Source organism: Onychostruthus taczanowskii, unplaced genomic scaffold (genome assembly GCF_017590055.1).
Source record: "Onychostruthus taczanowskii isolate IOZ18803 unplaced genomic scaffold, ASM1759005v1 scaffold35, whole genome shotgun sequence".
NCBI classification, from domain to species: domain Eukaryota; kingdom Metazoa; phylum Chordata; class Aves; order Passeriformes; family Passeridae; genus Onychostruthus; species Onychostruthus taczanowskii.
The window spans coordinates 4831059-4851859 of NW_024500905.1; the positions used below are offsets into that span (position 1 = coordinate 4831059).

The following is a 20801-nucleotide window of genomic DNA, read 5'->3' on the forward strand; positions in this document are numbered from 1 at the left end:
ATGGAAGCTTGCCACATCTCCTTGTCACTAATTTCTAAGAACAAGCCACGTTTGTGAAGAAAATTGCTGCTACAAGGCTAAAGGAACCACCTGTTTTAGAAAAATAAATACACAGCCATTATTTTTCATTCAAGGGATGGAGCAGGGGAATTCCATGATTAGAAAGAAAGAGCAGTGCTAATCTATTGCTTTCCAGATGCTGCTCTAGTCAGATTCAGCTGTCAGTATTTTGGTAATATCCACTGGACTGTGTTTAGAGCTGTGGTCCAGTAATTGCTCACAAATCTCAGTGTGTCAGAGAATCTGCTTTCTCAAGGTGTTGAAGTTGTTTGAACTTATTCCAGCTGCCAAAATCCACCCATTTTCTAAAAACAGAAATAAGAGGGACTTCACAGAACTCAACTGAATCACCTGCTTCCTCATTTTTCCTGTGCAAGTTCTATGGAAAAGTCAGCTGCGTGACTCTTGCTTGGCAAGAATGACGCTGTATGTTCCTGTGCAATGGCAGCAAAGGCATCAAGGATGAGGCTAAAGATTCATGGGGATATTCTCATGCTGTTGATGAAAATCAGTGAAAGCATCAGCAGAGCTCAGGTGATCTACCTTTGTCCTGAGGCTTCTGCCATGTTATCAGCTAACTAAAATGGGCAGTAGATGAAAGGAAAACATTACAATGACTGATTCAAACCAAGAACATAACTCTTCTCCTACAACATGAAAATCCTAAGCCCCAAAAAAAAAATGTTGTGGTTTTGCTTAGCTGTGATGTTTTAAAGTAATAGCAAAAGCATCTAAGTCTTACAGTACAGAGCTAACTACATTTTTTACCAGATACCTGCTTAGTGGTTTTTCTCCTCTGCCTTTGAAGTGTTCAAATTAACAAGGCAAAAACCTCACAAAAATATTTCGGGTCTTTTGAAATCGTATAGTAACTTCAAAAGCTTCTCTGCAGAGTATTAAAGAAAAAACAGCAGCAGCAATTAAGCCCCACCTTTAGAAAAGAGTGTCCTGCCTTGGGCTGCTCCAGGCTTTGAAGCAGCATTATGCACCAATCCAAGACCCAATGTTCAACAAAACACACTTGTAAAGTCTGTTAAATTCCTGGAAATGTTCTTCTGATACATCTTTTCTTTACATAGATTGAGCTAAGGTAGATATTGTGTTCTTTCCATGTGACCTGCATTTTCACTCAGCCTTGTTTACATTCAAAAATGAGTGCTGGCGCTTGGCAACAGGTGTTAGAAGATACTCTGTACAAGTTATGCTGCTCTTCTGCACCAGAATTACTAAAAGTTCCACAAAGAACTAAAAGAACCACAAGTTCTGACTGCGAGTGCTCCTTCAACAAACCAGAGCAGATAAAAATACAGAAGTGTCTAACATCTGCTCACTCACATCTATGGAAAAATGTTAGGAGCAAAGAGGGCAGATTCTGAAAGTACTATCTGACAAGTCTAGATTAAAATAACTGTCTGGGATTACTGGCATACAGAAAGCACCTGTTCATCTGAAGGGAGAGCTTCAGAGCCAGTGTTCTAATACAACTTTGCCTGGGAAAAAAACCAAGAGGCTGAACTTTGCTGTCATAAAATATACTGGCATTCTAATTCCTCCTGAGACACGCTGGAAACAGCTGAAATTTCTGATCACATTCCAGACTCTGTATTTAAAGAGAGAAATCTTAGACTTGTAATGCTGTTTTCTCTCATGCTACGTGCAAGGCCACAATGCTATATTTAGGTTTACAGACTTAGTGAAGGGAGTTTTGCACTCTACTTCTCTCACTGGTATTCATGGTAAAGTGAAGGCAAAACAGAACTACCTGATCTGTAATATCCTGTCTTATTCACATGGAAAATGCACACAAGAAAGACAGCACCAAGTTAGTATTTTATACAGCATCATGAAAAGTTCGGTTTGGCAATTGCAGGAAAAAATCCTTGAATTTAAAAAAAATTTCAAAATTCCAGTTGTGAACACTGCCCTTTCCAAAAATTGTACAGAGAGAGGTAGAGAACAGAAAGTGCAATAAAAAGACAATTTTTAAAAACCACCTTTGAGGGAAGCAGGAAGGAAACAGCTTGAGAAGCCATTTGCTAGTACTGGGTGCCTCAGTGCAGGGTGTTGGGCTGGGTCCCTTTCAGGCCTACGCTGCTGCAACTGAAAACACTTCTAATTTCAGCTTGCACAAGGGCAAACAAGAACACTCTGGAACACAAGAAGGTGCTTTTCAGACAAACATGTCCTGGCCTTTGCAGTATTTCCTTGAAAAATACCACAAAACAAGTGCCAGCAGCCAGGCTCAGTGTCTGAAGTGCTTGGCTCAAACCACTCTGAACTGGGCATTGCCACTTCTCCATACTGGCTACTGCAGCAATCTCTTTTACCCATTCACACCTCAAGAGGAAAATAATTCCTCCAGAACAGGTAAGTCCTCAGTTCACAGCACTAAACCTGTGTTTTAAACAAGATGTCACAGTGTGTCTCCTCCTACCCGGTTTGAATTTTCAACAAGTGTCTGCTTCTTGTGCGAGCAGATGTAGCAGATGCACAACATTACCCATTTGGAAGTCATCCACATGCCTTCATCATCAAGAGTAAGAGACTCTGAACCTTTCAGAGTGTAAAGATGATCTGCAGCTTTTTATTCACTTGATCCAGCTAAGGCAAGAGGTGAAGTCTCAAAATGGCACCAAATTATGAAGCAGATGTAAGAAACAAGATGACATTGGACTAGAAAGTTAGTTACTAGAAGTAATAGGATTTTATTCCAGAGATACTAGTAACAAGGTAATAGCTTTTTTTTTAAAAAAAACCTACTTGTTAAAACTGGTACTTCAGACTAAATTAAGGATTCTGTGGAGGTTTCAGCAGAAGTATACAGACTTTTATGAGTTTTTTTCTGAAATGAGTAACACAAAATTGCCATAATCCTAGACAATTTTATTCCTTAGTATTACTCTGAGGTATACCAACAAATCTCCCTCTGGGAATGTATCAATACTGCACTAGTCAGCATTGTTTTGCTCAAAATTCACTTATTAAAAAAAGTGTTTCTATTTTGCAGTTTTATAGGAGAAACTATTTCTCCTGCATATTAAATTGTGTGATTTATACGCTCCTGCAAGACGAAAAGTTTAGGAAAAGTTTTGAAAGCACAGTTACTTCCCAACAAACACAAGCATGCCATTGAACATTAAAATGAAGGAGGAAAACGTACCTGAAAGGTTCTAGATCAATGGGAGATTGGGAAGGAACCTGGAAAAGAAAGAAAACCGCTCTATACTCATGTACATACAGGAGATGGGGAGGAAGGGAATGGAGTTCTGGTGGGGTTTGTTGCAAATGTTCAAAAATTTCAGCCCTACAAATTCAGCCTGCAGGACGACAAAAGCAGACTGACAACCTGTCATTCCCTGCCATGGAGAGGAGTGGCCCAGCTGCTTCCAGACGGTGCTGCTGTCCTGCTCTGCCTCCACACTGCACTCATCAGTCTCCAGATGGATGATGCTGCCCCTGATCCAGGCAAAACACACAAGATTTCTTTTGCTGAGCTGGATTTCTGGTAGTAGAGATAACTCTGCCCCAGGCAGAGCCTGGTGACTTGTATGGTCACAGCTTTGCTGACTGCAGTATCTTTAAGGCTTTTATCCATCCCACCCTGGCTGAGTGTTGAAGTACTTGCCATTGGCAGGCCTTACCAAGTGCACACACAGTCGTAATGGGCTTGTTGCACAGACCAAACCGTGAGGTCTCACATAAACCAGCCTTCAAGGCACTGCCATCTCCTCTGCTGCAGGGCCACGGTGCCCAGGGAAGTGCCACAGAGACCAAAGCAAACAGCTCAGCAGCTCCCTTCGACCAGTTAAACCAGGGAGGAATAAACCACTTCCATGAAACACAAAGTAACCGGAAAATAAAACATGGATGTTACCGAAGAAAAGCACTGAAAAGCCATGAAAGACAAAAAGGAGTGAAGAGCAGTTCCTGGGGAGAGAGGGCTGGGGTATCACCTCGAGTTTTGGTGTACTGGCCTCGTTTCTGCAAGGTGTTTTTAACAGAAAGGAAACCACCCACCCGTGGGCCGTCCCACCCAGCACCCCGAGGGAGGGGTCAGTTCTGTGAGCCCCACAGCCCCAGCAAACCTCACTTGAGCTAAAGGCCAGCTGTGTCTGCCCAGGACTCACTGCTGCTTCACACAGGAATCACAAAACGATCACAACACATCGCCAGGAAAAGGAAAAACCAAACACACGTCACGTAACCAAGTATTGCCAACTTCAGCTTTAATAATGGAACCATCACTTTTTTTGCCATTTCAGTAATAACTTTAAGGGGAATAAAAACTTCCCTACAAAAATAAAACTAAGCTTGTTAAAATTATAAATAGTTTAAATGTTTGTATTTAAAGACATATATTTTAATGTTTCCCTGCATTCCCCCTCCCTCATCATTTAGTCATTCTGGTACCATCATATAATGACAAGAAAACAGTTTTGCAACAAAAGCTCTGACAGTTCAATTTGATGCTAAAATTAAAAAAAAAAAAGATAAAACTGACCAGGCATGACCATTTATTTTAAATTAAAGCTGCTGTAACTGCCAGTGTGCAGAACAAAAAAGAAGAAAATTAACTCCACACATGACATCTTACAATAATTAACTGTGGACTAAGACAAAATTAAAATAAAAGTTTATTTTGGTCCCCCACCCCCTTCCCCTTCACCCCAAATCAAGACTCATAGTGCATACAACACTGATTGAGGTTTTTGGCTAAAGTAAATGAAGATGTGCCTACTTAAAAAGACTGATAGTTTAGTTCAAGTAAAACCAAAATTCACATATTTTTATACTCAACTTTAAAACTCAAACAGTGTTTAAATCTGAGCAACAAATGGTTCAATATTGACAGCGATTATGCAATGATTACATAGCTATGGGCAGGATCATAAATTAAGATGTTAACAGAATACCCACCGACAGGCTGCTGCATTCCTAGAAAAACAAATTGTAACAAAACACAAAAGCATTCCCTGAACCATTATAAAGTGTCTCACTTGAGGATAATGTTACTAACTCACACATGCACTACAATGTTACATGTGAAATTAAAAAACAAACAAGATATGCCTTAGATATATTTTATAGTTAGTCCTACTCTTAATTTCTCTTAACTCTTTAAAACATTATGATTGTCTCATAAGCTTGCAAATTCTTTTTACCTAAAAATCTTGCGAAGAGTTTTACAAAGAATCTTACTAAGTAAAGGAAACAAAGGCACAATTACATAAAATTAAGGGGAAGAACAGAAGCATCTTGGAGTTTCACACAGTATCCATTAGATGTCACCAAAGTTTTAACAATTCCTTGGGAATTTAAAACAAACTCATTAAGAACAGAGGGGAAAAAACCCCACCACAACTTCTGCTGCTCTTCAATCCTTAGCTCTCCTCCACTCCCCACCCCCCAGTACATAACTGATTTCCTCTCTGGCATGATAATGACTACAGTATCAGTCACTCGAATCTGCCTCATGCTTCCATGCTTCTATTGCACACCCACTTCTTTGGTTTCTTTTGAACATGCTTTTTTTTTTTTTTTAGATAAATAACTCTGAAAGAACAACAACTATATTTACACTAAAGTAAAAAGTTTTCTTGCTACATTTTCCCTACTTTTAAATCAAGTAAATCAGCAGTCCGCAGAATTTGGTAATCAGTTTTTCAATTAAGAGTTTAAAAACCATAAGGAAAAAAACTTTTGAATTATTAAAAGCAAGAGTTACTAAGCTCAGTCACCAAAACAGACAATAAATGTTAACGTTCTGCTGGGCTGGAAATGTGAATAAGAAATTCTACTTTCTTTGCTGGACTGAGCTTTTAACAAAGAAAGAAGCAGAGGAAGCTATTTCTGTCTTTCAGATACGGTAATTCAAGATTATCCAGCCTAAAAATGGATCACTGGGCCAGAGGAAAGACCTGACTTACAATAAAAATCAAATGCATCTGTAGTTGTAGCTTATGTCTGCACCCTCGCTAGACAGGTATTTCTCACAGAGTTATCTGAGACATGGACCACTTTTCAGAATTCAAGTAAGCAGCTTTTTAGGTTTGCCACACTTTTCAAACCCTGACTATGCCTTTATGGAATCAGCTTCTCCAAAAGGGACCTGTATGTGCAGCTCCATTTCCATTCTTACTTAGCTTTTGCTTCTCGTTCCTTCCCACTATTTCTATTATCTTTATTTCTTTTCCAGTGTGGATTTACACAGTTAAAAACCATAAAACTTATTCACAATATTAAAACATACTATAACTTTAACCGTGTAGAATTAGTATTTCAACTTTCCTCTGTGTAAATACTATTTTAACTTAAAACCTCCTGTCAGCTATTAGAGTTCTTCTCCCCCAACTCTTACCTTCTTTTCAACCTTCTCTTTACTTTCTTCACAAAGACCACTTAAAAGCTTTCCACAATTTCACAGTACAAACCACAGGATCTCATAAGCTTTCCACCTATAACAGTTCTCTCACAAATTATACAGTAACTATTCAAAAACAGAAAGGTAGTGCAAATCAATTTCATCTCTAAGATAGTGCTCTAACTAATTCTCATCCAAATGGCTTTAATAATATTTTTTAACCCATCAATTTGCACATCCTTACTTGTAAAGGTATTATTTCATAGCATCCTAGGAAATTGCTTACAGTTTCACAGCTTGCACCAAGACAACTTGGGCAACTCTCTAGGCACACAGAGGGTTGCAAACTGATGTACAAACATGCAGAATCCCGTACTTATGGGTGCAAGATGCTAAGTGACCTGGCTTATGGAACTAAGTCTACCCTGGCATCACAAACAGTCTTCTGAATGAAGAAAACTACTCTCTGCTGCTCGTTGTACGTTGGGTTTGGCATGCTCTACTGACGTTTGGTAGCGCGCGTTTTCCTGAGTGTCCTTTGGCCCTTTCTAACCAGGTTTCAGCACCCCACGAAGGGCTTCTTCAAGTTTGCCCCTGTAAGCTGCATAGCGGTTCTTCAAGATCTGCAGTTGGTCATTTTCCTCTTTGTCCAGTATGCGCAAGAAGTTCTGCAGTTCAGGAATGCTAAAAGCTTCCCACTGGAAAGACAAAGAACGAGAGCAAAGAATGGATGAGATGAACAGAAAATTCATAAATCTTTTCTATATACAGTATTTCTAAACGAAACCTCAGACACTGTAGACAGTTTCTAACTGAAACAGTATCGGGCATCTTCCTTGCAAATCTTAGGACATCTGAAAATATTTTACTCATTTAAATAGTTTAAATTTTTTCTTCTGCAAGTAAAAACAGGTCAATCTAACCACAAATGAAATGTTTACAAAAGGCACAAAGGAAATTAACAGGGAAAAAAGTCTGCTTCCAAAAAATGATCTGCCCAGTCAGCACAGCTCAAACAGAAGCCCACTCATCCATGAGGTTACGCAAACACTGCCCCAGGAGGGTGTGACATACCATGACTTCTCCAGTTTCATGCTCACGTAGAACAAAACTGAGCATTTCTGTTTTGGGGCCTGCCACCAAGCGCAGGTAGAGAGGATGTTCTCTGTCTGACAGCTTGCAGGTATAAACTGCAGGAGAAGGAAACCACAGTAATTATCATCTTTACCAATAATGATTCAAACACCTGGAATGACTAATGCTAGCTAATGCTACAAAAATTTCAGAAGGATGCATGTGTAGCCAAAATTTACACATTGTTTATCTATCAGTCTGCATATGGGTTTTGAGCAGTGAGTTTTAGGGAGGAGCTGAGCAGGTGACTGATGGTGACAGTGCAACCCTGCATTTTCACAGGAATGAAATGGCCTCCAGTCAACACAGTACATGCAGGGCAGGGGGGAAAATAACCCACAAGAAAAAAATACAACACACAGATCTGTTGCTCTATCTAAGCATTTATGACACTGGAGCTGTGTATCACTGTTCTGATACCTTCTCCACTTAAAATTTCACATGCAAAGTCTAAAAGACAACTCTGCTTGCCTGACAGCCAGAAACACCTAAACTACTGAAACTGCTCTCAATGTCCATGGAAGGCAGGCAGATTTTAAGTGCAAGAACACAACATTGGCAAAATGCACCTTTCCCTGAAAAACCCCGTTTCCATCTTCTGGTATTTCCATCACAACTTACAACAAGCTCCTAACAGCAGCCAGTGCCCAGGGACAGCCACGTGCAGTAACACGTGAGCACAACACGTGCCCTGGTCGTCACCTCGAGGGCCATCTGCCAGTGCCAGTACCTCATGCATCACAGACACCACGGCTTATCTTTTTAAAAACCTGGCCTGTCACTTAATCTCACAACTCTGCAGTGTATCAGCCCAGCTGAAATTTAGGACCTGATAAGGGCATAAAATAAAATAAAATGGACTGCAAAGCACAGGAGATCTGTGTAATGTTTTAGCAGGTGACTTTGTCTTGGATGAATTATCCTGAAATACCCCCAGTCTTTTAGTGTCTTACCATGCTACTTTACATAAGGAAAAAAAGACAAGGTAGGAAGACTGTCACTCCCATTTATCTGACTTCTTCCACCTTGCTTACTTCAAGTATTACTACAGCACAACTCCCTCCCCAAACTCTTCCACTACCAAAGTGGCACAAGCCCAGCTTATACCTTGATCCTCCTTGTGACAGCGTTTATAAAGTGCAAACTTAGCAGGGTTGTCAGCCACAAAGAACTTCTTGAGCAAGGCCTCGATAACTTCCCGAACAGTGTTGGTGCTGCTGATGTGGAGGGTGTTCACGCAGCCGTCCGGCAAGTAAAAAGCAGTTTCCTGATTGCTGGGAGCACACCTCCCCTGGCTCTGGGAGGACTGCACAGTGATGGGTCTGCAGAGTTCCAGCTGCACTTTGATGAAGCCAGTGTAAACCCCGTTCGCGTTCTGCAACGAAGGAAAGGCCCAAACTGTTAAAATCATCAGCAATGGCACAGCAGTGGAGCAGGCACACGACAATGCTCACAGTGAGCACTATTTCAATACATGACATCTCACAGGAAAGGTTTTGTTTTCGTAATTCAGACAGTTATTCTTTCTGGAATACCTTCTGAATATTAATTTTTCTTATTAATAACTACTGAGTATTATTTTTTTCTTAATAATAACTGTTGAATTCTAAGTATATTAGGGCCTCATCAAGCAAAAGGTACAACATACCAGAGGTAAGTTTTCACTTTGGGAGAGGACTATGAAGTGAAAAAGATCACTAACACCCATCTTTAATTTATAGAAATTATCTCCTACGTTTTAGCTGTCTTTGTCAACTTAGTCTGAGGCATTTAGATGATCAAGTCAGGTTGAAAAAAACCTAACCAACTGAAAAAACCCAAAAAACAAAAAACTCACAAGAAAACAAAATAAAAAACCCCAAACAAATAAACCCTCCAAAAACTCAAACAAACAAAAAACCAAAACAAAAAAACACACAAAAAACCCCCAAACAAACAAACAAACAAAAAAAACCAAACAAAAAAAACCCAACTACAACAAAAAAAACCCCAACAAAAAACCCAGGCAAGACCCCAGAATAAATGCCAATCCAATTAACATCTGAAATTGTTTACTTCACTTGATTTAGAAAGTCAAAATTTTTCTAGCTCAGTAAGGTTTGATTTGCTTTGCTATTCTGTCTATCTGGTTTTAGGCATAGTAAGTCCTGATGCACATGCAAACACATAACAAAGATCTTTTTAGTACGTAGTCATACTTACATGGTTTAGGATATAACGGAATTCCAAAATTTCCATATACACCCACAGGAATATGTCATGTATTAGAAAATCTGGCCAGCATAACAACTGAATAACAACTTGCTGAGTAGATAGATGTGAATTTTGTTAGTATGGTCTTGAGTAGACTGAACTGAGTATTAAACCTGGTTCGCAATCCTTGGAAATGAGAAGTCTTATGTATTTCAGTTTGTAATTTCTATGTTTCCTGGGGGAAGAAAGTCTCCTCATGCTGAAAACCTGTATGACTACTCTGAAAGTTAAGTATCCTATAATAAATACTGCATGTTTTAAATTTTATCACTGCTTGAGCATCCTTATCAATGAAATCTGACAAAAATTTATCTGCAGAAACAAGAAAAACATACCTTCATTTTTATCATCTGAGTGTTTTCAGAATTTGTAAGAAAATTCTGACAAATGTACACCTTAGTGTCAGCTGACAGTTCACCTTAAACACATTTCAAATTACATCAGTTTGTTTTTACAACACTTTGTTTTGATCCATGTAAAAGAGCTACGGGATAGAAAGCATTTCAGACATGAGATTTAATTTGCCAATCTAAGGAAAAGTCTCTTAGAAAATCATTTAAACAGAGAGTTTCATATGTAAGATGCTGAGAATAAAACAATTCACAATGCACTACAAAGCTACAACTCAACATTAAAAAACACAGGAATTCTATGCAAAACTTACCAAGGTCATCTTTAATTTATCAGTGACAGATGAATTATAGCTTTGTATCTTCTCTTTAACTTCTTCTTTACTGAGATAAACATGAGGTTCTCTCTCCTTCTGAACATCCTTCAAAAACAAGACATCAGTTTTAAAACACGAAATAAATTATTTTATTATTCTGGAAACAAATATGCTTAGTCCAAATGGTAATTACTCCACAGAGGCTCAACATAACAGTAATTAACTGTGCAGCAACTGTGCAGAAAGGATTAATACATTAAGCAAATGAAACCCAACACTGGGGCTGAAGGGTGATGTTTAATCAACACACCCAAAGACACCTGTGCCCTTTTGTTGCCAACTGTTTTCCTTCAAATATTTTGCAGCAATATGCAAAACAGCTCAGCTCATTTTATAGCTTGATTTTCTCATGTCAGTGCTTTGCCATCCTGTTAAGAACACTTAAAATTTTTGTTAAATATTACTTGGGGCACAAATAGGTATTTCTGAAGAAAAAAGGAGCACATTTGAAAATAGCAGCACATCCTAGCAAGTAACCCCAACAATCCCAGTGCGTGCCAACAACAGGACAGCATCCCTGCATTCCAATGTGACAGCCAGGATGCTACATGCAGGGTCACTGCCTACTGCATAAACCATCAGAAGTAACTCTCCAGATACATCATGTTACACCAATTGCATGGGGTTTTTTTTCCATGGGGAAGGCCCTATTAAGATTTTTCAACTGTTGCTTTTACAAGGTTGCTATGGAATTCACGTGTGGCAGTAAAAGAAGACCCTGGAATTGGATTTTTTCCAAACAAACATTTGTTCCCAATCTGTATTCCCGCAGCAAACCAGTGTTATAAATACACTCCAGTTTCTACCACTAGCACAAATGCCATATATAGTATGAAAGAGTTTCAGCTCTCAGCTTTGATGATTTAAGGCTTCAATTAGAAAAGGAAGAAGCTTTGAAGAACCTCACTGCTTTCAGAGAACACCTGAGCACATTCACCCTACAGACAAACCAAGCCACAGTTCCAGCTGTCCTCACAAACACATTCCAGTGCAGTGTATCCTGAAAAAGAGCTTCCCTGACTGCAGTGGCCTGTTCTGTATCCCACTCTATTGGACAGCACACATCTTTGCAGGCACTTCAGTTTGCCAGACACTACCCCAAAGATGAGCACACATCTGCTGTGGCATTGTAAGGTTCCACTTGCCAGAAAGAACCTGCTGAACTTTTTCTGTCTCCTAATTTAAAATCAAATATTTTTAGCTCTTTTAGGCTTAGTTTTGCTTTTCCTATATGGCATTTCACTAAATGACATGCTGGAGCAGACTTTTTTCCCACAGCTATAAAAAGAAAGGTGTGGTCTGAATGGAGAACTTGAAGCCAGAAACCTTGAATTCTGATCTGGGCTCAGATACTGATTTCCTGCATAATACTGAGAACATACCTTTATTTCAGGATCAGGAAACTGAGGCAAAAAAGGAACACCAGTGAAAGACAACTCTGCCGTTAATTCCTTAAGCACAATTCTAAGATTGTGTAGCATTTTGCACAGTTGCCAGACCCCACCTACTATATTACAAATACCAAATTACTGAACGTTTTCAGAATTCAAGTCTCTATTCTCCCTAGAGAAATGAAGCCTTCTTGCCCTTCTGTTTTCCATCTTCCCTCTGCCCCAAACTGCTCCAAATAATAAAGACATTTTAATTTAAACTGCCCACTTCATCTCCCCAAAGGCTCTTTCAGCTTTATAGTGTTCAATCTGGGGGCAAACAAAACAGGCACTAAGGAAAAAAAGCAGATACTAAAGGGACAGGAAACAGTCTGCAGGCCTCTATCTGACATCTACATGACACGTTTCAAGAACCCAAGCTTTAACTTACAACATTCCCCTTCAGTGTAAGTGCAGACAAACTCCTTCACATGGATACCAGCCAAGACTCATCTCAGAGACAAGCACATTGTGGAATTCTTACCTCTCCAATCTACTAACAATATTGATACTAAAATTCCAATACTGGACACCTCAGCTTAATATTAATTCATTTCTGATTGTTCAAGCAGGTACCTACCCTGCTGGAACTGTCACCGTGATTACTGAAGTTACCCACAACATCTGCTATTATTAAGCAAAAACACTAACTAGGAAAGAGGAAAAAAACTCACCTTTCCTATCTTGAAATATCAACCTTTGTTTAAGAAAAAACAATAAACAATCAAATAACCACTGCACATTAACTTCTGTGCACCTCAAGATTTAATTCCACAAAAATGACTTTTAGTAACTGTAGATGACAAAAAGAACCTATTGCCTTTAATAGCAATGGCACAGGGTAAAGTTCACAAGGCCGACATCTAGGAAATTATCTGTATGCATTATTAAGAAGGAAAAAAAAGGACAAGGAAAAAAACCTTGGTGAATTGGTGGGTATGAATAGACAGCAAGAAACTTTCTCCTATTTTCACATAGGAAAGTTTTCATGCTGCTCTCCCAAAATGACAGAAGTTTGATCTGGTTAGAAAAGACACCATCCCATGAGATCACTCTAATTCTGGGGATTGCCACGGAAGCAGGCATGACACGCAAAATCCAAGCACAGCATCCAAGCCCAGCACCCAAGGCAGCTGATTTCCCTGGTGAAAGGGACAGACTTGCCCTGGTGATGCTCCTGTAGTCAGCCTTCCCAGGTGCAGCTCCACTGCAGAGCTGAGGGCCACAAGGCATCACTGGGGCAAGCTGTCATTCCCTCAAATGAGTTAGACATGATTCCATACTTCAACATACCACAGAAATTTCTGCCTTCTTGCACTAGCACTAAAGGTTGGTCAATTTTGGCAAAGCTTAATTAAACCCACAAAAAACACATTTGTGTGTTCACGCAAAAGTGGGGATTATCTCCTTTTAAAGTGAACATTCTGCCAACAAATGTACCTCTAACTCATTTTCTAAACAACCAAAGCCTGGGCCTTAATTAATTTCAACAATATGTAGTTCATAGCAAATCTCTGAACTGAATACAAAGAGGACTACTGGGATTAAATCAAACAAATGGACCCAAAATCATTCAATAAAAATACAATACATAATAGGCAGAAATACTGTTTACTTCAGTCATCATTTTCCCCTACTCCTCCATCTTTCACTATCACAACCACAGGCAGTGAAAAGTGAAGATGTGTCCCATGAGAGGGAGTAACTCTGGCACTGGAAACCTAAGACCAAGATCTTTGTGAATTAATCTCGTGACACCATCCTGCACCCAAACAAAAAGCTCTGAACACTCCAACTACTCATTCATCAGGGTACAACTTCAACCAAGCAAACAAAAGCTCCTCGCTAGCTACACACCAGGACTTACAGAAAATCACATTGCTGTTACACAAACTGCAGAGACAGTAAATCTCACATGACTGCTGCCAACAGAAAGCCAACAAAGGAACAACTCACTGGGTTTATTATGAGCAAGAAAACCTCAGCCCACCATGATTCACTGGGTCAGCTGCTCTCACTGGGCGTCATTAAGCAGGACACACAGATTTGAGGCACCTGTGTCTTTTAATTTGCCTAATTATACTTAGCCAACATGCAAAGAGAAGCTAACAAGATGTTATACAGGTGGTTTTTTTCCTGTCTTTTCCCCCAAACTCTCCTTGGGCTGAATTGCTCTCAGTATACATTGGCACCTAAATTTTGCCATACAGCTTTGCTAGCCACCTTAGAAGTTAAAATAAGAAAGTTTTCTTTGAGCAGCATACCAAGGTGGGTTGAGGAAGACTTGACAAACTCATTTCCCACAGGAAATAGCAGGTCCTTCATAACAGGACCCACTAAGAGCAAAGCTGTCCCTCTAATTCTGCTTCTGTCTAGCAGATCAAATTCCACCTTGTTATCTCAGCAGGTAAATGTATTACCTTTGAAGACCTTGAGTCATCCAATACAACAGCAGTACTTCATTAATCTCTACCATGCTTTACAGTGTGCCTCTGACATCTTGCTTTTGAAATGGCCACCAAGTGGTTGAAGCCACACCTGCTCAGGGAAAGCAACTGCTCCAAAGGCAGCTGTTTTAAACAAAGGAGCAAGAGCATTTTGGAGATGAGATTGGGCACAGTTTCTCAAAGCCAGTGCATTGCTGAGGCACAAGGGGCGCATGATTCATCCCCAGCTGATTCATCTCTTACTCCCTACAAGACGCCCATCACACACCTCACAACAGTGCAGGGAATTGGGAAACTGCCTTTCTTCAGAAGTCAGCCATGGTGATGAGTTTCCTAACCACAGATCCTTGCATATGTCACAGCAACAGAGTGAAGTATGAGCACAACCAGCAGAGCAGTTCACACCGAGTCTTCTTCCTGCAGCCAAGACTAGATGTTGCCAGGCTTAACAATATCACTTCTGGGCACTAGTGCTCAAAAAATGAACTTTCTCTATAAAACAATGCACAAACATGCTATTTTTTGTAAAAAATAAGTAAAATATATAGAATAGAACCTGAGCTAGATTCTCTCCCATCACTTAACCAAATTATATTCTCAGTAATGTCTGCCACAGCAAAACCCATTTCTCCTCCCAGTACAATTAAATGTTTTCCTCATCAGAGCTCCTGGTCTCCTTCCACTCCCTTATGCGATCTTGCCACTTCCTCAGACCAGCACAGATGGGCAAGCCAAAAACTGGTCTCAAGGACATAATGGAATACATCAGAAGTCATGCAGATTATATATTTGAGTCTAAACCACTGATTTTCTAGTCTGAGCTATTAATTTTTAAGAAAATTTTTCTGTCCTTCACAACACTTACAGTGCATCACTGGCAGCCATTTGTATTAAGGCCATTTCTCAGCTCAACCAAAGCAGCATGTCATTCTCAAGCAGAATTCCTAAGCAACAGCTGCCAGTAAGAGGGAAATGAGGCAAGTGCTTTCATTTTCGGAAGGGGAATAGCTGGTCTTTCATTAGAGCTCATGACGCAATGCCTCCTCACAGTTGAGCTTCCTCACAAGAAAAAGAGCACAAAATGTTTTTTCTTTATTGCCTGCACACCCCATGCTCCTCTCATTTATTGTAGCACAGATGTTTAGAGAAGCACCACTCTCTTTGTAACATTTATGCTGAGTGCAAAGCCCTAGATAAGACTAGTTCAGCATGAATCCTCAAGAAACACAACTAAAAGCGCACAAATTGCAATTAAAGTGAACTGCAAATCAACTTGTGGTCCCAAGAAAGAAGAATCGCATCACATCAGGGGCTTTATGGAAGCCTAAGTCTCACGGTTGCTGCCAAACCCCAGTCCTGCATGCAGTAATAAAACACTAATAAACTCATCAGCTACAGGCTGCTATGGGATGAGGCCGAGAAAAAGTTTCACAAAGAAAAAAAACTCCATAACCATGAAGCCTGCATCCTCAGGATCCCTGCCTTGAGTCAAATGCCTGGCTTCCCCAAACTGCTACTGCAGCCTTCTATATATGGAGAGATACAAGAAGGTCTCTCTCTTCCACCCAACCTGCTATTTTCACAAAACTTCGAGAAATTAGCATCTCTTGAGGAATGAGAAACCAAGCTCCTCTTACTATTTCAGCTTGAAAGACAGAGGAAAATACAATGGTCAAAAGGTTAAACCTATCCCAGGAACATACATAAGGCATTTTTATGAGAAATCTGAAGAACCAAAGACCTAGGGGAACTCAATCAATCTTCTAAGACACATCAGTCCCTATCTCGGCTCTCATGTTTCACATTAATCCCACACATACTGTGACCATGATTCAGTCAGATGAATGAAGATGTCATGATCTTGCTGTAAATTGTGGCCAGAAATAGTTTTTGAAATAAAACACTGAAGGTTTGAAAATGAGAAATGCAGCCTAATCTATGTTTAAAAAATAAAGTCTTGTTTAGTCATAAAAATTACAGCTAGTGCAATCTTACATCACATTTGCATTAAAGAAAGGATTTAAGTAGCAGTGCTATTATATAACAAAAAAAGCCCAACAGAGCACACAGGAAACAAAATAAATGGAATTCTGATCTCAGTTGTTACTCCTACAAGCAAGAACACTCTTCCTACAGCCTGCCAGCACTCTTACAGGAAAGAAAGAAACTGAAACCTTGCAATTAAACTATTCTGAAACAAGCATTGTACTTCTCCTTTATCCTAACTCTCCTGAGAGCACAGCAGCTTTCCCAGTGACAGTAATTTCTCCTTCTATCCTGGGGCAAGCCTGAACTGCAAATATGTGCTCTTCCTTCATCTGAAACCCTGAGAACTCACCAAGCAGGGACACTGGTCACAACCAGTCAGAGACACCAGTAGCCAAAAGGGTGTGAAGACCAACTGGGGGCAGGGTGGCCAAGAAGAAACATTAATCCAAGTATCTCCAAGCATTGACCTTGTCACATAGCTGAATATTGAAATGTTTGCATCCTCCTGAACAAGATGAGGTTGCTCTCTGGGTCAGGGAAAGAGGAATTTTTCTGACAGGATGGATGTGGGCAGAATAATCTCTGTATCTTCCTGTAATACTTTTTGCTTTCTGCAGTCAGGGAGATCCAATTCTCCCAGTGGCACACAGGGCAAGGAAGCAGTCTCTTTTTCAGGAAGACATTTTGTTTTTCTAAGCAGGTTTGGCTGACATGAGTTTGAACAATTATCCTGACATTAAGAGAGAGTTCAAGAACAGCCCACAACATGTCCTCCTGACAGAGCAAGAGAAGTGGCACCCTCCCAGGTCAGGTGTACAGGGCATCCAGCCCGATATTCTGCCTTCAACACAGCAAAACAAAGGCTATTTCAAGCAAGCACGTGAGCCTTTTCTGCAGCCTCTCTGCTGGCATCCACAAGTGTGGAAGCAGGAATTCAGTGGGCACCTCCCTTCCGAGTCTGTTCGGTGTCCATTTATGGGCCTGGTGCCTATGCAGGCACATAAGCCCTTTTTGAACCTGCCAACACTGCCTGTCTCTACACCTCCTGTGGCAGCAAGTTCCACAAATTCATAACTGCAGTGTGAAGAGGTATTGCCATCTGCTTTAAGCTGATCTTCTCTTAAGATAGAAGATAACTTGTTAAAAACATTGAATGCTCTTTAATCCTCATATGGCAAGACCTGGTAAACCCAAGTTTCACCTTTAACTTTTCTATCACCTTTGTGATTTTGTAAACCACAATGACACCCACCCTTTTTTCCCCTCTCCGAAGTGAGGAGCCTTGAACTCCTTAATCTTTCCTAAGGTAGTTGCTCCATCCTCTCAATCATTTTACAGCAGGGTAACTAACCACAAAAATGGGATGTGGGGACCAGACCTGTATCAGAACTTGAGACATAGGTGCACCAAAGCTTAGATGCTCTTTGTTTATAAATCTGTATGCTACAGGTCTACAAAAAATCTTTACTTTTATCCACGATGCAATGTGGTCTCCCTTCCACAGTGGTTACAGAAATCCCCATGCAACACCACAGTTTATAATTTTATCATAATTTTACAAGGTACAGACATTACAGTTAATAAATACTTGTTACTTTCTGACTATTTTCAGTTTTTACCAAGTATCATCACCATGTGGTTTGGCATGCTAATGAAAGCAATGAATGACAAAGTAAAACATTATGGCTCCATCTGCCCCTTCTGATGTAAACACTCAAATGTTTATATGGCGAATATTTTTAAACAGCAGAGGAACAAAACAGAAGTTGTAACTTCCTTTATTCCTTTTAACAAATTATTTGCCTTCAAACAGAAGCAATATAAACACAGTTCATATTCAGGCATTGTGAAAGGAAAGCTAGAAAACTGAATATATTTGTTGGTGACATTAACATTGTTGCTGAAGTTTCATTTAAGTTCACCATGACATCACCTCTGAAAACCCCTAGTTACAAACCCTGTCGTACCCTACATGGTTGTACTTTAACTACTGGCATGCAACCCAGTTTCAAAAAAGCAGTCATCTGTTTAAAGTGAAAACCAACTGTACAAATAATAGCAACTCAGGCTTAGCATTAGATTTTGTCCCTAAAGACACAACAGATTTTACACAGATTTGCACATTTTTCCCTCTCCAGACTATGTCATGTTTTTAAAAAAATATATTACATGATTTAAGTAACATTTAACAGCTGTTTCAGTTTTGTAAATTTCAGTAAAACTAGATGTAAGAAGCATCGCAGACAGTAAATCATTTCCTTCAGGTCTCCTCTTCAGAAAGTGTGAGTTTTAACTGCTGGCTATTTAAGCACATAAGATGTTTAATGAACTGAAATGGATTACCAGCCTCTGTGACCTGTACAACAAAATCAAGCTTTTAAAAGACCTTTAGGAAACAAGCTTATACAGGATATTGTATTGAAAACTACTTAGTGTATCTTGAAAGTTAAGTATGGTCTGAAGCCCAGGGTACTAATACAAGTAGGGGTCAAACAACTAATTAACATTAGGGCTCTGGGTTATTACAGCACAGTATTTGCCTACGACTCGACAATGCAAGAATCCAGCACGTTCCATCAGAAGGTAGGAAGAGGTTGTTTAAAACAGCGACCTCCCAGGTCTTCAAATGCAACTATCTACAATTTACTTTAAGCTGACACTGGAAACCAACCAGCCATTCCTGGGGAAGCAAGCTCCATGCCAGGCCAAGGCATACTTTTCTCCCTGTGCTTACTGCCAGCACTTTCCAGTCTAAAGCAAGCTCAGCTGTGGGCCTTGTTTCAGCAGAAGCTGGGTGATGTGCCAGCTTTTGCCAAGTGTGTCAAACACCATTTTATCTTTTTAGAGCAACATTCCCTTCCTGGATTTGGTAGGGTAGTTCTAAGACTGTGTCACCAAATTACTTTTAAAACCTGTCTGTACCAAGAAAAGACAAGACCTTCATAACCAGGCCAAGCCTTAGGGCTGGTGTTAGACAGAAATGGTGAGCCTGCACATGATCACAACACTTCCACCAACCAAGTAATTTTTGTTTGGATTTGTTCCACTTCAAAGAAAAAACACAAACCTCAAAAATGCACACTAACAATTCTCACCTAAGAAATATCACTCACTGGCTCTTCAGATTTGGAACAACCCTGACAGCTTTCCCTTATCATGGACACTACAGTGAAAAAAGTGTTCAGAAGTATGAACAGTCTTCTCAAAGAAACACCAAGGTTACAGGAAAGATGTACGACTTTGAAGAACACAGAGTTCTTCAAATTCAAAAAGTTACTGTTACTGTCTTTATCATCCTGGTGCTGATCTCACATTTAAAATTTTTCTGAATGGAAAATGCCCCCCTCTATCACACATGCATCTCAAACCCCCACAAAATTAAGGAAGTACAGCTATTTATATTTCAAATGAAGTCTACTTTCTAAAGGCCTCAAAAGCTTGTAACAATATCCTTGGCAGATCTGGAGAATGCTCAAACTTGCAAGCAATTACTGGTACCTTCAGTAATATACACAATCTCTAAGCCAAAATAGCAGAAGTATCTTCTTAATATGTTAAATATTATCACAATAAAACCATCACATGCATTTACAGTCAACTTATATAACTGCTGCTTTATGTATATGTAAAATAAACAGAGCTAAAAACTAACTCTATCCAAAATCTAACAGCTACAATGACTGTGGCTCTACTTTAAAACAAGTTAGGTTTTCATGAAATAAGTCCATAGGAAATATTTTTACATCAGCATGACCTCTTCAATGCAATTTGTGCAATTAAGTCCCTATAGAGCTTACACAGAAATATTAAAAACCACTTTCTTCAAAGAGACATCCAAATTAGGTATTTCACAGTGCAAACAAAAGGACACAGCCTGCAGCCTGGCCTGCATGAAAAACTTTCTCCTTTCATGTTCCAGAAAATTTATATCACTTGGCACATTTCATTAACAATTAAAATTGTAATGACTGTACCCTTTGCTACAGCCTTTTAGTTACCACATTTTATTAAAAATTAGATGGTATCCAAAAGACATTTTTAAACCAGCATACTATAATCATTAGCTTTACCTACTACTGTTTGAATTGATCTGGCAAAAATTCAAGAAAGAAAAATGTATGGGGGTGACCATGTACTACTGTAGTGTAAACTTACATTGACCTTAATGATAGGATTTTACCTCTATTTTGTATCCTCAGCCTTAAGAAGTCAAATGCTGAAAAAAACAGAACCCCTTAGAGAATTATCTCAAGGCTGCAGCAAACAGGAACTTTTCAGTTCTCTCTTCACCTTCCTTCAATTTGACTGGAATTCCAGTTTGAAGTTGTCAAGACTTCAGAGCTCAGATTTGATTGCTGTTCCGGTAAGAAGGAAAAGAAAAGGCTCTGACCACTCTCGGA

At 39.6% G+C, this 20801-nt stretch overlaps 2 protein-coding genes across 3 annotated transcripts in view; one reads left to right on the forward strand and one right to left on the reverse strand.

The window, feature by feature from the left end:
* The window catches only part of GNS (glucosamine (N-acetyl)-6-sulfatase), a 26792-nt gene extending 21181 nt beyond the window's left edge, over window positions 1–5611 (forward strand). The window contains exons 15-16 of the transcript XR_005953192.1: window positions 2183–2427; window positions 3377–5611. The gene's annotated coding sequence lies outside the window, so the exon portion shown is untranslated. The remainder of the gene's footprint in view (window positions 1–2182; window positions 2428–3376) is intronic.
* Window positions 4270–20801, reverse strand: part of RASSF3 (Ras association domain family member 3) — a 93781-nt gene continuing 77249 nt past the window's right edge. For both annotated transcript variants that reach the window (XM_041411338.1, XM_041411339.1), the window contains 4 exons: window positions 10473–10580; window positions 8663–8930; window positions 7496–7611; window positions 4270–7119 (listed from right to left, as the gene is read on the reverse strand). In XM_041411338.1, coding sequence (XP_041267272.1) covers window positions 6970–7119; window positions 7496–7611; window positions 8663–8930; window positions 10473–10580 — 642 coding nt within the window. In that variant the 3' untranslated portion in view covers window positions 4270–6969. The remainder of the gene's footprint in view (window positions 7120–7495; window positions 7612–8662; window positions 8931–10472; window positions 10581–20801) is intronic.